At 39.8% G+C, this 12992-nt stretch overlaps 1 protein-coding gene across 2 annotated transcripts in view; it reads left to right on the plus strand.

Moving 5' to 3' along the window:
- LRCH1 (leucine rich repeats and calponin homology domain containing 1) overlaps positions 1-7349 on the plus strand; it is a gene marked incomplete at both ends in the record, with an annotated part of 189815 nt that extends 182466 nt beyond the window's left edge. For both annotated transcript variants that reach the window (XM_084235577.1, XM_084235579.1), the window contains one exon: positions 7239-7349. In XM_084235577.1, coding sequence (XP_084091703.1) covers positions 7239-7349 — 111 coding nt within the window. The remainder of the gene's footprint in view (positions 1-7238) is intronic.
- Positions 7350-12992: the final 5643 nt, after the last annotated feature.

The following is a 12992-nucleotide window of genomic DNA, read 5'->3' on the forward strand; positions in this document are numbered from 1 at the left end:
GATGCTGGAGAAGGAAGGGTCCATTGCTGTTAGAGCGCCACCTGGAGGATTTGCTTGCACAGCTGTTTTTGTGTATTTTTACTTTTTGTTAGGTCTACTCTGAGACTAAGAAAAACCAAGAAAGATTTTCTATATTTAAATAATGCATTAGGTTTTTTGGTGTTTTGTTTTGTTTTGTTTTGTTTTTGCTACATCACATCATAACTGCGAGTCGAGAATGTGATGAATTTGACTGTATTCATTTTCAAATAAAGCAGTGAGTCACGGAACATTCTTGTTCCTGGAGCGTGGATTACTATGGCAGAAACCAACGATATGATTGCTCTTATTTTAAAAGGATGTAGTTTCTCGAATTACTTGAAATTTTCACTTAGCCTTTGATTTCCAGTGAATTCACTGGCAAACCACTTTTATTTTTAAGTAAGCTGCAAAGATTATATATTAATTATATTTGCTTTTAGCGCAACTGCTTCTTAAATTGGGAAGATGATGGAATTAACTCCCTTGAGGTAAATTTCTAGTTTACTAAGATGCAAACAGTCATCATAGATGGCTACTAAGAAGATTTTATTTTTCTGAACATTTCCATAAATCCAGGGGACTTGAGAAGATGGAAAACCCACATAGTTTAAAGAGTATATTTATAAAGATTCTTTGTTGCTAAATCATATCAGATTTCCTAAAAGGAAGCATTCTTTACATGGTTAATGTCTTGAATTAACTGGGCTTTTTCTTCCCCATTTTGTATTGACTGGTGAAATACAGACTGTGTGGAAGTTACCTAATTAACCTCAGTTGTATATAAGTAAGTGGCAGATGTACTGAATTACCTTTGGTGCTATCATGTACTCTTTAATCTGTAACACAAATAAAATCCCTTTGTACAATGACTAATGAGGATCTTGAGCTATAAGCTGCTTAATAAACACATTTTGGGTGATTATTCCAAGTTTTTATCTACCCATCGATAACATTTGTCTGTGTGTGCCCAGAGTAGCTCTCGAAGGTTCCATTCCTCTTGCAGTGTGCGTTAGGCTTCCCTAGAATCATCACCACTGTTTGGTTTTCATCTTCTTTGTAGGGGGCAAAAGGGAAGAGATGACTTATGGGATGGCTATCTGAAAGAAAGTCCTATCAATAAAAGCTGAGTAGAACAATTATGTGAGATCAGATTTCATTTTCAGTGCTGACTTGACATCATTCTTTAGCTACTTTCGTATTTCAATTGTGGCTTCCAGAGTATTCTTTGGGCACGCTTTTGTTTCTCATGTTATTAATGTATCTGTATCCTGATATGCTGCTGCTCCTCTGGGGATTCGTTGGATGGTATTTGTTCATCAAGTAGTATGGCAACTGGCAGAATACAATTAATTTAGCCCTTTAGGCAAAACTTTGAATAAACTGACTTGCCCTTTGTCAAGCTGGAAATTTCTATTCAGAAGATTAAACCTCTGCATGGTTCTTCCCCAAGGTACTCACGCAGCAATTAGCTAAGGGGATGCTGGCCTTGTGGCTTGAAGCAGGTAACTGGCTGAGCTGCTCATCCTCTGGGAGGCAGTCGGCCATCTATCTGAGCACACTGAGTCTCCTTCCTCTCACAAGAAATGTCACTTTCAGTACTTCCTTCTAATCCCTAATAAAAAGAACCAAGTCTTTATTTACATTCTTTTTTTGAAATAGAAAGGTCTATTTCAAATGGAAAGTTCTGTTTCTCCAGTTCCTCCAGTTGGTGGCAATTCACCATTCAGTGCCAGAATTTCCTCAATGTGTAACAACTAATTGCTATCAGTTGCTTCTCTTTAAGAATTTGTAGTTCGTATGTACCTCACTGTCCTGGGGGAAAAACATGTAGGAAATGGGGCTAGTAGAAAGGGGCACCACAAAACTCAAAAGTAAGACAATTGAAAAGGAATTTCATCGGTGAGACTAGTTAAATAAGGACACTTGATATCCTGATGCCATTTTATTTGGTAAGAAATCAAGCAGTCCACAGTAGCTTGAGTTAGCACGCAAAAATCCACGCTGGTTCCTATGATAAGGATAAACAATCTTAACAACAATGGATGTTTAACCCCCAGTAAAATGAATTAAAATTTCAGTGGCCTTCAAGTGGTTTTGGGTCTGGTAAAAAGTGTTTTAATATGACTTTATTTCAGGAGATTTGGTTTTAAAAGTAGGCTTCAGATTATATTTCAGATTAGAAATTAGCTCTCAGTAAACAATCATATAGACATGCAGAATGTGCTTTTTTCCTTCTTTAAGACTCTCAGGACCAGAGCATTGGCTTCTCATTTATGCTTGTGCTTACTCATTCTTTCCTGAATGCTGAATGAACATTCTTTCTCAGCCCCTGTGTTTTGGCCTTCAGGATAAAAAGGTGACCGTGACATATGGTCCTGTCCTCAAAATATTAATAATAGTCTAGGGATTTGTAGATTTTTTCTGTAAAGTGCCAAATAATAAATATTTTAGATGTTGTGGATCTTATGATATCTGTTTGGATTTTGAAGCTCTATTGCTGTCATGTGAAAGTGGCCAGAGTCAGTTCTTAGATGAATAATAGATCAAACTGTGGTCCAATAAAACTTTAATTACAATAACAGGCTATGGGCTGCATTGGTCTATAGGCCATGGTTTTTGGACCCTGACTTAGTAGATCTGATGGATAAGTAGGAACTTGGTGTGATATGGCCCTTGGTGGATCAGATAAAGGATTCTGTCACCAAGGGAGAAGGGGAGCTGACTATGTTGGGGAATGGATAGTCTATGTGTCTTTCTGAAACCATGGTGTTTACACTGAGACCTAAAAGATGTGTAGGAGTAGCCAGCTACAGAGGACAGATTGGGGGGTGAATGAGGAGGTAGCATATGTGGAGAATTGGACAAGAGGCACTAGAAAGTAGCATCACTGGAAAGCAGAGAATCAGCTGAAATGTGACAAGAAGCTCTCTTGGTCTGTAAGGGTCTGACGTGTTTCCATTTCACATGGAGACTCTGGCCCTCAAATTACTCTTTTGTGGCAGAGCTGGAGCTTGGAACGAACTTTCTTAGATGAAAATGATGGAAACAGTTTTAAGCTTTGCTCAATTTCCTACCAGGACTTTATATTTTAGAAACAGGCTGGGCAGAATGAATAATGCTGATGTGAATGACTGCAGTTTGGTTTGACCTCTGACCTGGAGGTAGATGTGCGGCTGGTAGGAAGCATAAAGAACCGTGGAAAGAGGCCCTCCCCTGGTGGCACAGGCAGTTGAGCACTGCACTAAGACTCTGTCCTCAGCCTCTGCAGTGCAAGTTCGATCCTGGCTGGCTGCGGAGATGCCCACATGGCGTGGCAGACCTTTCCTGCCTCGCCTGCTGCTCCCCTCAGCTGTGCCTTCGGTCCGTCTGCCTGTTCTGCTCACCGCTCTGTCTCTGGTGAATTCTCTCACCTCCTCCCCACACACACCTCTGGCCTGTACCCCAGTTCTTGCATGCATGAATAAATAAATCTTTAAAAAAAAGAACATTAAAAAAAAAAAAAAGAACCGTAGAAAGAGAAGTCAGGCAGTGATGGTAGTTGCCTGCTCCCATGAGGCCAAGATATCTGTGCCTCACTACCAAGAGAAGCCATAAGAGCTGAGTGGCAGCACAAACAGGACTTTCTGCAAGTTAAGGATTCTCTGATCCCCACCTGATGTTGCATGTGATAGGATAGGGCTCTGAGGCTATAAAGGTCTCTTCTGTCTCATGGGCACACAATTAACATACTCACTTGTTGATTTAAGGAATTTATGGAAAGAAGTCTGATGTCATGGAGAGAGCCCCAGCCTACAGAGGAGATAGACACATGTTCAAATCCTGGTTCCAGTACTTAACCAGCTGTGTTAATTAGTGTTACCTAAACTCTGTCTCAGTTTGCTTATCTGTAAAACAGATACTACAGATTATTATTAAAAAATCTAACCATGCAAATCCTTAGCGTTGGTGCCAGGCATATAGGAAGTGCCTGAAAGTCTTTATAGCTTGCCAGCCCTTTCCAGCCCTGTTGACTGTGGATCAGAAGAGAGATGGGTGAGTGAAGCTAATCTAATCAGTTCCACAATTGGCAGAGCAGCACAAGGCACACATTCTTCAAATGACGCCAGAAACATTGTTTTCTTACAGGATACTGTTTTGTGAATCTGCTGTGTGCTTTAAAAAGAAACACAAAAGAAGTTAGTGAGTACACTAAAACAGACTGTTGGCGCATTCCCAGTGAAAGCCACTATGATCTTATGGCAATGAAATTTAATACATTTTAAGTCAGTGTGAATACACAGTTATCTCTGTTCTACATTCATTATACATAAGGTGAGGCGGTCTGCCATTTCTCATCCGGTTATAAATCTATAGCATTTCCTTCCACATTCCAACTTCTAGCTCACTTCAGGGATTCCCTCCACAGGATACGCAATGGCAGTGCCAGTGTGATGGACAGTGGCCTCTGGCCATCCTTGCTACTCTCTCATTTCTAGCAGGTTCCCTTTTCCCATCTTACCAATTATCAGCTCAACTTGTAATTCCCATCAGATTCTGCATCCCAGTCCTGTGATAGAATAACTAGGAAAACCATGTTTTTGAAAGGTTTTCATTATCTTATGCTAATATTCTCAAGTACTTGCAACCCCATTAAAGGAATCTGATAGCACCTCTGGGCTTCTCCCAGGCAAGTGAATGAAAAGAGAAAGGCAGTTTTATGTCTTCATTGCCAGCTGTAATGGTGGCATTTTTAACTCTCCACCTGGTTTAGGAGTGAGAAGACAAGGAAAATGAAAAATGCCTTGAAAAATGCCTTCTGACCTTGAAGACAAGGTTGGAAAAATAAAAGGCCTGGGACAGAGAATGACTGTGGACTAACTCAGTCTGAAAGCCCTGTTAGTAGGAGGCTGAGGTCTCAATACCATCCCACCCACTCTCAAGCCCTCAGTTGTGACTTCTAGCTGGAACTCTCAGCAAGCCCCTAAAAAGCTGTGCTATACACAGAGATTAGGCTCTGTGGAAATAATAGAATTCAGAAACTTTGGGATTAAACATAAACAAATACTGAAGTGGAGAAGCAAAATGTCTTATTCAAAATGCCTTAGGCAAACCCCTCATTAAAACAAAACAAAACAAAACTGTCCCTTGTCCTTTGTTGATCTCTTAGTATCAAGTCAGCTGTTTCAACTAATTTGTTGAGCTTATGCTTAATATAGAATCCTTTGTAATTTAATGCAAATACTTTTTAGCAACTTGTTGTTAAGCTTTTAATTGGGGTTTTCTTTTGACACATGAAAGCTTTAAGCTTTTGGGCAATCAATTACTTTTATTTTTTTCTATTGTCATTTTTAAAAAAATAACTTTTTAAGCTTAGGAAATTCTTCTCCATCCATTTATCAGAGACAATGCTAATTATCTATATTGGGAGGTTTTTTTTTTAACATTTAACTCTTTAATATCAGATTCATATCAGCATATGGTATATGGTATAAAGTGGAGATTTATTTCCTCACCAAGCAGTGCCCTATGCCAGAAGCTTAACCGTAATCAGTACCCATTTACAATTTCCTAACAAGTCAGGTGTTGATTTGTAGGCTGCGGGAACCAGCCTCCGCAGCAAAAGGCCAGAGTCAGGTGACTCACGAGTCTGTGGCACATGCTGTCTCGAAACCATAAACACTCATGTCTGTGTGGCAGCAGGCAGAGGCAGAGACTGCCCCTCCTCCCCTAGGGCACAACTCCCACACACAAGGCCTCCCATCCTTTCTCTGGCTGACACTGGCTGCTAAGTTGGCAAGCAGCATAAACTCGCATATACATCTAATAGACCATTGGCAGCAGGTAATACTATTTTGATAGGTAGCAGCCTCATGAAATAATGGCTAAAAATTGTGCTTGAAGAGTAACCTGTTTAGGTTTTTGTTTGTTTGTTTTTGTTTGTTTGTTTTTTGTTGTTGTTGTTGTTGCTGTTGTTCCTTAAGACCTGGAGTCAGAGTCTAAGAGTCTTTGAAGTTACGGCAATTTAGGGACAGAGCAGGAGGACATAGTAGTAAGATGGTTGAGAGAATGTAGGGAAATTGATATTTTGAAGCATAGGAATAAATTACGGACGCTCTCGTGGCATGTCTTTTGAATATTATTTGAAGAGTGGAACCTCTGGACCTGGCAGTTTTTGGAGAGTGCTGACATTGAGAGGGCAGGAAGCTCTGGCTTCTCAAGTAAGAATCTTGTAAAAACAAGCAATCTGTCCAGAAACCCTGATTGGCTTCATTTTAAGCAGAGCCTCCTCCACTCGAGGTGTGACGTAGATCCCATTTAAGATTTCCTTAAAATCAGCAGTCTTTGGGCTATGGAGAAAACGCCATCATGAGTTAGACAAGGGGAAGTGTTTGCTGTTGGAGGCTTTTCCTAGTCAAGTCTGGAAGGAGATTCTCTTGAATGGTAACAGACCAGGACCAGATGATGAAGGTGTGAATTTATTTTGTGTTATTTTATAAACTGTTTTGTTGAGCATGCAAAGTTCTTCCCACGACAACTGATTTGCATCGACTATTTTCCTTGAGTTGTATACATTGGAAATTTCCCAAGAGCAAAAATACATGAGAAATTAACAAGACATTTGCGTCATTTTCATTTTATGAGTCTTGAAAGAGAGGCCTCTGAGGGCCATGGTTAAAAGTACTCATTAACAAAGCTCTTCACAAACCATGAAGACAGGACACTGGCCCATCATCATGCGTCCATTCTGAAGATCATGGGAAACACCATGAGTTAAATCAAGGGGTATGGTTAGTAGAATGATGTGTGGTCTGTATAAGGGAATATTTGACTTCCTTAAAAATGTTTAAGAGGCTATTTGCAATTGTGCTTTGCAAAAATGTAATTTTTTAAAGAAGAAAAAAATATTTTTACTTTTGCATGATAAAAAGAACCAGGATATAAGCTAATATGTTCTTGGTATGTGGTTTCCAAATGACTCTGTGTATCTCTGTTATTTAGTGCAAAGGTTTCTTAAATAGTTAAGATCTATTGCAGATCTCAGACTGATTGCCTTTCTGGAACAAGTCTATGTTGTGAAAAATCATTATATTCTCTGCAAATGCAGAAAATATCTCTGCAATAGTTAGAAAGCAAGGAAGGGACACAGGGTGAGGTATGATAAACACCTTAACTGTTGTCAAGACTTCATGGTTATGTTCTCATTAACTAAAAATCTGTTGTGTTCTTCTTTCTTTTAGGAAAAACTATGTCTACCACATCATATCCTTGAGGAGAAAGGCCTGGTCAAAGTGGGCATTACCATCCAAGCCTTGCTGGACGTCTCTGTAACAAAGGCTCTGTTCACATGAAAGCAACTCCTCTACTTTGGGTTGACTCAGACTCGTCTCCCATCAGAGACCCTGAACTCTGCTCTCGGCACCTGTTCCCCCATTGTCCCATCACTGCCTGTCACTTCCCCGACTAATTGCATGGAAAGATGGACATAAGGGAAGCAATTCTACCTTTCAGAACTAACCTCCAACATTAAGACGTGGCAGGTATTCATCTGGAAACCAGCAAGGGAGCTGGTGATGAAGAACTTAGCAGCACATCAATGCCTTTTACAACCTCCTTCAACCCTTCCACGCTCACCACTGCCATTATCAAAACACCAAGCACAACTGTTTTTGCTGCAAGATGCATTTATTTTATTCAAACCAAACTCATTGTGTATTTGGTGGGGGGAGGGGGAATCAATCAGGTTTTTCACCACCAAATTTTTCAAGAAGTTTCTTGAGACCATTGCCTTTTAAAAATCTATTTTCGACATACAAAATATTTATATAAATATTATTTATTAGTGAGTTGTTATTCATCCTTTGGATGCAAATTGTAAATTAGGAAACTATTTTATTACTGCTTTTTTGTGGTTAAACACTTTATTTTAATATTATAAATATTGAGTTATTTTCTATCCTCTTTGGTGTGCAGTAGTTCTAGGTCTCAGAAATCATGTTTTCTGATGTATATGACTCAGAAAAAAATTAAGGAAAAAACAGGTGCTTCTGTGACAAGATCTGTTTTCTGGGGAGACATTTTTGATACTTTGGTTTATGGAACATTGGTCTTATTTATGTTTCTGCATTCCATCCAGTTTCCTACATTCCAGCAGCTCTGTTGTCCCCTGATATAATGAGACTGACTCAAGAGAGCACCCCAAAGTTTTTTGTAAATAGCTGTGATGGAAAAAATATATATACTAAACTTGAAGATAAAATGTGAACAATTATTTTCTTGGATTCATACTTATTTTGCTATGCACAAAACATTCACGTTTTAACACACAAGTAATAAGTGTTAGCATCATGTGTCTTGAAGTATAATTTTGCACTGTAACTTGGATGATTAAAGAAAGTCTAGCACCAAAGGTAGATCATAAGGAAATGGTATAGGGAAGTAGAGATGATAAAATGCTTATTGTTTAACCAAAATGGTTTTCAAGGCCAACTTCAACTGAACGGTGGAGAATTTACTGAAGGCACATAGGATCTGCCTGGATCAGTTAATCAGCACTTCCTACTGCTGCCAGTTTTAAAAGCAGAAACAATTGTGAGATGTAGATGTGCTCATTTACTGTAACTTTGTTGGTGACGTTCCAAGAAGTCCATTACACTGCACGATTTGTGGTCTCTGGTGTGAAAATGCAGGAGTAAATTTTGTGAATTGGTGGGGCAGCCGCATGCGACATCAGGTGGGCTGAGGAGAAGGTTAAGTAAGTAGGGTTGGTGAGGCTCAGTGTCCTAGGAGGGAGCAAGTTAAAACAAAACATGAGGATGACTAGAGAAAGGACAGCAAAGGAAAGGGACCCGTGCAGTTCTGAGGGAGTCACTGAGGAGTGATGTGCAGATGCACTCAAATCAACCTGCAGGTGCAGAGACCCCAGAGTCTGGTGAATGCTGACTGCTTCTTCACCTCTAGGAAAAGCCATAGGAGCAGCAGCAGTCACAATCTGTAAGACAAATGTAAAGGTGAACACAAAAGAAAACACACCAAGAGGAGGATGTGCATTGAATAACAGACAAACATCAGCCCAAAGCCAAGGCTGCCCTCCACTCTGAGCATCATGAAGGGGTTACTGAAAACAATTGTTTAGATTGGCAGCTAGCAGTTATTTCCTATCAAATGTACTGTGCACTTTAACCTAACTTAAAATATATTTTAATATTTTCCTGTACTGCACAAATACCTGTTTGTCAAATAGCATAATGATGTAAAGAAGAAAGATGTTTTGAACGAAGAGTGTATTCATTGTAAACATTCAGAGGTTGATTATAGAAATAGGAATTTAGATTGCTGCACCTTGATGGGCATTCAGAATGCAGGGTCCGGAAATATTTTTTCTACATGTATATATGGCAATATTAAGTTTTCTGTAATCTTTGTTTTGAGAGTTTTTTTTTTCAAAAATTAAAATATTTCCTTTGATATTAATTTCCTGTTTTCTTGAAGTTGGCTGTATAATACAAATGACTTCAATATTTTGTAAAGTGGCTTTTTTTTTTCTAAATACAATCCTTGTATGGCTAAGATGTCTTCAAGATCTATGTACACTGTTTATATGTGCAATAAAATGTGCATGGTCAGCTGACAGTACCATAGGTGGACAGAATGTACATAGTGCAAATTTGCCTTTCTTTTATTATTTAATAGTCATTAAAACTTTGAATTTGTACAAATCATCTTCTTGATTGACTGACCTCTCTGATGCAAAGCTTGACTGTTCACCGTAGGAATCATACTGTGTCATTGCTGCAACACTGTAGTAATCCAGCATACAAACACACACACACGAGTGTATGTGTATATATATGATATATAGATATAGATGGATGGATAGATAGAGAGATAGATAGATAGATAGATAGATAGATAGATAGATAGATAGATAGATAGATAATCAGGGTATTTTCCCCCCAAGCTGAGTCTTACCTAGACCCATAGAACATACAGCAGTTATAAACAGAGTTGCTTTGGCAGATGGGGGTAGGGTTGGCAGTATCAATTCAGGATACTCCTCTCCTGTTGGTGGTGGTGCCAGAGGTGTCTCTGAGGAAGCCTAAGTTTCTGTAGTTCATGCTGGAAAACCACAAGGTCTGGTCCTCCCTTCTCACTGACAAACAGTGAAGTGTTTGCCTTGATTTAATTACGACTCCCATTGATCTGGGCCCTGTTAACACTTTCCGCATATATCCAGTCTTCCTCTCATAGAAGAGTCATTACTTTGAGGAAATCAAGGGAAAACAGTAATGTTTCCAACTCCTTGCTCCAAAACACCCACAACACACACAGGTTTGAGACCAGGAACCTGAGCAGGGACAGCAAGGACCCCAAGAGGACCCCTACATTTAAGATTCATATCTATGGAATCAAGAAAATATAGGCCTAGCCCACCATATTCTGGCTGCAGTGCTGCCACTGTACCAGACTCTGAAACCTTAGGCATCTTAGTCCTCTGCACATTATAGATGCCAGCACGTCACAGATGCTTTGCATTATAAGCTGGCTAGAGTCATAGAGAATAGCGTGAAGGGCAAGAGGAAGGGGCAGCAACAGGAGCACTGGGCGACTCTGGCGGAACACGCTTGCATGTGGGTTGTCCACACTGTTCAGCTATGGCAGTGGCCACAGTTGTGGACCAACTTCCATTAACAGCTGTCCTGAGGGCTCCCAGTTTTTCCTGGATTAGCTTGAAAGATCTGGGCAATAATGATCCCTGTGGGGCTGGTTATCTAATTTTCCATCGTCTGCAGAAATCAGGTCCAGTCAAGTCTGGTCTCACAACTGTCTATACTCAAGGAGTGGGAGTTGCTCTTGGAACTGTACTCCCTGTGTGTGAGGCAAGTGTGTGAAGCAGGACTCTATCCTAAACCACCCTCTCCTCCTCACAACCACCCACAACTAATGGCTACCTTAATGGCCAGTATTTATGAGTGGTTACTATGGTAGAGTGTAGTTTTCTGAATATAAGCTCCACTGAAACAAGGTTGCTTGTCTATTTTGCTGTCTGTTGATTTTCCGTAGTCTCAAACATTGCCATGCAATAGGTACCGAGGGATTCCAGTAAGAAGAATTAGCAGACTTTACATACATTACCTAAAAAACTCTTACCATAACACTAATGGACACCTAATGTATTGCCCACCCTTTACCACATGATTCTACCACCTGACCCATACACTATGAGGGCTTTGTGATTCTTACCTGAGACAGCTCACCTGGCTATTGCTAGTGATACAGGAACAGTCTCCTTATTCACAAATATCAGTGTGATATCTCCTGGATTTTAGTTCTTTTCCTGGTAACTGAAGACAGAGACATAAAACCTAGAAAAGACGTAGAGGCTAAAACTAGCATGTAGACAGAAATAGGCACAAGAGACAGTAAAAACCCTGGGCTAAGATCATTGCATCCAACCAAAAGATCTTGTTCTTAAGATGTATGTGTAGAAGACACTGTCTCTTAGGCAGGTCTGGAGCTGAAGGTTATTGCTTCAAGTGCAGTGTCATTGAAAATGCACTCTAAACATCCCCAGGAGGAAGGTAAAGGGGACTTTTCTGACATAGTCAAAGACGTGATGAGAGCACAAAGTTGCAAGGCAGCCAGCTGTAGAAATTCATCTGACTTCTCTGTGCTTTTTTGTATGCTGGACTTGAAGGTAGACTGGTTCAGCAACAGTTGTGAAAAACATGGTTGAGGATTTACAGATGACCGAGAGGCAGACCAATCAGCATTCCTGAAAGATCAAATGGGGTATTATGTGCAAAGTGTAGGCTTGTGTGTTGGCTCCCCAACACACAAGGCTGCCTGCTTTCTACTGTGGCTAGAAAAGCCAAAGTAAATGACATCGAATACTTGACCTATAAACTCTCTAAAGGACACAGAATCATTAATTCAAAAGGGCACCTGCACCCCTATGTTTATAGCAGCACTATTTACAATAGCTAAACTATGGAAACAACCCAAATGCCCAAAAATAGATGACTGGATCAAGAAGATGTGCTACCTATACACAATGGAATATTACTCAGCAATCAAAAAAGATAAACTCATGCAATTTGCAGCAACATGGATGGAGCTGGAAGGGATCATGCTCAGTGAAATAAGCCAGAAAGAAAAAGAAAAATACCGGATGGTCTCACTCATAGCAGGAATTTAGAAAATCTAAATAAGGGACCAGGAAAAAGACTAATTACAATAAAGTAAAAATCAGAATCAACAAGCAACTATAAACCAGAGACACACTATGGGGGGAGGGGTTGGGGGGGAAGGGAGGTGGGATTAGAGTCAAATGAGGGGGGTGGAATTGTATGGGGAATATAACCAATGAAAATGCATACATTGTGCAAAAATGAAAAATGATGTAAAAATATATAAAATAAAATATTAAAAAAACTAACAACTACTGCTTCTCTTGAGAAGTAAAAAAAGTACTTGGTATCTTGGTATTCCAGCTCTACGTAATTTTCACTACAGTCAGTAAAGCTGGGAGATGGGAAAAGAGGAGAAGGCATGTCTATTGTCTGAGGAAGACTCCATCAGCCTCTGGTTGGTGTAGGTGTAGGTGTGTAGGTGGTGAGTTAAGCTGGCTCCTATCACATATTTTATTGCTTGACTGTATGTACCTCTGCTGAGAAAGTAATTTTGACTTCATGCCCTTTGGCTCTCAACTTATGTCTTTTTAAAAAAGATTTATTTATTTGTTTAGTATACAAGATCTGAGGTGTAGGGCAGAGGTATAAGGGATGAGAGGATTCACCAGAGACAGAGTGGGGAGCAGAGCAGGTGGATCTACTGAAATACGCTGGTAAGGGTAGCAGTGGGCAAGACAGGAGAGGTCTGCTGCACCATGTGTGGTTTAGATAGGAAATGTTTGATAGTCTGTCAGATCTAATTTGTATAGAACTAAGAAAAGTAGTTATTTGTGAAAATTGTGGGTTTTAGTGTATGGTCTT

This window comes from Talpa europaea (genome assembly GCF_964194135.1).
Source record: "Talpa europaea genome assembly, chromosome: 6".
Lineage (NCBI taxonomy): Eukaryota > Metazoa > Chordata > Mammalia > Eulipotyphla > Talpidae > Talpa > Talpa europaea.